This window comes from Bactrocera tryoni, unplaced genomic scaffold (genome assembly GCF_016617805.1).
Source record: "Bactrocera tryoni isolate S06 unplaced genomic scaffold, CSIRO_BtryS06_freeze2 scaffold_11, whole genome shotgun sequence".
Taxonomy (NCBI): Eukaryota; Metazoa; Arthropoda; class Insecta; order Diptera; family Tephritidae; genus Bactrocera; species Bactrocera tryoni.
The window spans coordinates 22812318-22815528 of record NW_024395824.1 but is presented as its reverse complement, the minus strand read 5'-3'; the positions used below and the strand labels follow the sequence as shown (position 1 = coordinate 22815528).

The 3211-nt window shown below is 33.8% G+C and overlaps 1 protein-coding gene across 1 annotated transcript; it reads left to right on the top strand.

Annotated features, from left to right (window-relative positions):
- The first annotated feature begins 723 nt into the window (after positions 1–723).
- LOC120779876 lies at positions 724–1528 on the top strand. The gene is made up of 3 exons (XM_040112229.1): positions 724–891; positions 1119–1452; positions 1521–1528. Exons 1-3 carry the CDS (start codon positions 724–726, stop codon positions 1526–1528), a joined length of 510 nt encoding a protein of 169 aa, XP_039968163.1.
- The last annotated feature ends 1683 nt before the right edge of the window (positions 1529–3211 follow it).

Sequence of the window (3211 nt, the reverse complement as noted above, 5' to 3'; positions counted from 1 at the left end):
GAATTAACTCACTTTATTGTATGTAGACAGCCTTAATTCGTAATAAAAAGTCACGTCTGATATTTTTTTTGCAAACAAATATTCACTTTCAAAAAATGTGCCATTTGAATGACCACCTCTAAAGAATGCAATATTTCAACAAACTGATACAAAAACCACGCGCTGCGAAATAACGGAACTTATTGAACAGTACTTATGACTAGACCAGTGTTGTCCAACGTGACTGTGTGCACGTTATGCTTGTGTTGGTTATTCTAGCGTCAACTGATCGCAAAATTCTGCTTTGCTTGCCTACGAAGTTGAATACAGTAGCACAATCGTGCTTTCACAGACATTTGTAGCGACATGTTGGTGTGAGGTGTCTGGCACTGTCCGTGCGTAATTGTGCGCATAGGCCGTGGACAACGCTGAACTAGATAGATTAAGTAAAAAAAAATAAATACCGTTCAAAAAAGTACCGTTTTTCGCAAATAAATTCGTATTTCGCGAGTCGCACATAAAACAAAAGCGCTGCGCGCAGTATGTATTGACAGAGTTTTGACTTTGCTTTGTTTTACGCAAAATACAACGCACAAATTATTTCAGTTTTATGAAAGCCGTTCAAGTGTAAAAGTCTCATAATATTATTTTTGTCTTCCTTACCATTGAAAAATTCAATTATTACTTTGAGTTACCCATTTTTTTAACTAAGTTGTCGTGGTTCTCTGAATTTTTTTATTAGCAATGAGTGATTATCGAAAAAGATTGAGCGGTGCGGAATATCGTAAAAGGAAATTAGAAAAATCATCAAAACAAGAAACTTTACTGAATCAAATTCCAAAAATATCTAATTTTATGACAAGATCAGAAAAACTTGTAAGTGAAGATCAGCAAGCATCAGGTTCATCGGACGTAAGTATTTTGATACACTTGCAAGTGTTTTCTTTTTTTAAATATAACTCTAAAAAAAGATTAAAAATAATTTTTCATAAATTGAAATAAATGAACTTTTAGAGAAAGTAAGTATTTGAAATATTGAGAATTGAATTTTTTTCAATTTTTTTGTCTAATCAGGGAAGATTTTAATTTCAAATTGGAATAAATTAATGTCCGTGGCTAAAAGATTTTTTGGTTTTTAGCCGGGATTAGATGACACTTCAGCACAAGATACCAAACAAATACAATTGAATCCTCCTTTATTGCAAGATACAAATACAAACAAAACGTCGTCAACATTTCTTTCATTAGAAAATGCGGAAGAAAGTCAATCAACAAATGATATGTTTCAATTGAGTGGTGATCCTTTTCTATGGAATATAAATGATGAAACACGAGATTTTATAACTATAAACGGTTTACCACAAAATAATGTAACGGATTTTAAAAATTCACGAAATTTTCATAATGATAAAACGATATTTTGTTCTAAAAGCTTATTCCAACGTAATTTAAAGAACGGAGAAATTCAACATCGTGAGTGGTTAATTTATTCAGAACGTAAAGGATCAGTATTTTGTGCTCTATGTTTACTATTTGGTAAGAGTGGTGAAGTAAACGCTTTTACTGGTCAAGGGTTTAGAGATTGGAAAAACTCAAAAGCGCGCATTGAAGTTCATGAAAATTCTGACTTTCACAAAACTAACATTAGTCACTTCAAAGCTCGAGCTGTCATTCAAGGCCGTGTTGATCAACGTTTAATGGAGCAGCTCGCTGAAGAAATTTTATACTGGAAAAAAGTTTTGCTTCGATTAATTGTGATAATTAAATCTCTCGCAATAAGAGGGCTGTCATTTAGAGGACATTCAGAACGAATTGGAGATCCCCATAATGGAATTTTTTTAGGTTCAGTCGAGCTTCTTGCTAAATTTGATCCGTTTTTATCAGAACATTTAAAATTATATGCGCACCCTGGCCGTGGAAATACTTCGTATTTATCTAAGACAATCTACGAAGAAATTATATTATTAATTCAAAATAAAGTATTGCGACATATTTCTAAAGAAGTGCAATCCGCTAAGTATTTTGGTGTAATTGTGGATTCCACGCCTGATATTGCTCATGTTACGATAATGCAAGCAACATGTCAGGTTTATATTCAGGAGTGCAAGCACGAATCAAAAAAACTAATCCATTAGCTGAATATGTTCCTTGTGCTGGTCACTCTTTAAATTTGGTGGGAACTTGTGCAGCTGAATCTGTTACCGAAGCAGTTGACTTTTTTTCTACTTTGCAAGAATTATATAATTTTTTTTACCGTTTCGACACATCGTTGGGAAATTTTAAGACAGCATACAAGTTTAAGACTTAAAAGCCTTTCTCAAACTCGTTGGTCGGCTCGACATGATGCATGCTACACATTAGAAAAAGAGTGGCCTGGAATAATTGTTGCACTAAACTTTATTGGTGAAAACAAAGTTGAAAAACCTACTACGCGAGCTGAAGCTAATACTATGTTCGGACCGACATTGAAAACATTTTGAAAACACATTTGTATGTTGTGGAACGTAAGTCGTTCGGACTGACAATTTGTGTTTTCGCTGAGTTTTCACTGACAGTTCACAAATTTATTTGTTTGTTTACATTTGAGCAACGAGAATGGTAAGTTTTGAAATCTTTAATATTTGCTTATAATTATTACTAAAGATCGTGTTTTTTAGATTTCTGAGAAAAAGATGTTAATTGCGAAAGCATTGGCTTTGAGAAGCCAAATAAATATCCTGCTCATCGACAATTCTTCAAGAGAACTATTGGAATGTCTTACTACTCAGCACCATGCCTTGACAAAAGAGATAGCCGAGTTAAAGAAACAATATCTAATCGTATTAGATTTAATAAAGGACCTTGGGATGCCGATTAATTGATGTTGGACAAAAGTGTGTATATGTTCCTATTGATGCAAAAGTTTTCAATTATATATTATTAATTCCAGCAACGTAAGAATCAGTTTTGGGAACACGATTGCCAACGAAACGGTTGTGTTTTTTTTTAAAGAGAACTTTCGCATGAACCGAAGTTCCTTTGATAAATTATGTGACATCCTCCGCCCGTTACAAAAAATGGCTACAAATTACCGAAAAGCTATTCCTATCGAGAAAAGAGTGGCTATAACATTATTTGCTTTAGGTCATCTGCAGAGTATCGTAGTATCGCCAACATGTTCGGTGTAGGAAAATCTACGGTTTGCGAAATTTTACTGGAATTTTGCACCGAAATCTGGAGATTACTGCAGCCA

Excerpts from the sequence above, each read along its gene's own strand:
- LOC120779876 (XM_040112229.1), top strand. The coding sequence starts at position 724 with ATGAGTGATTATCGAAAAAGATTGAGCGGTGCGGAATATCGTAAAAGG. Across the intron at positions 892-1,118 it reads AAGCATCAGGTTCATCGGAC|CCGGGATTAGATGACACTTC; the intron begins GTAAGTATTTTG and ends TTTGGTTTTTAG.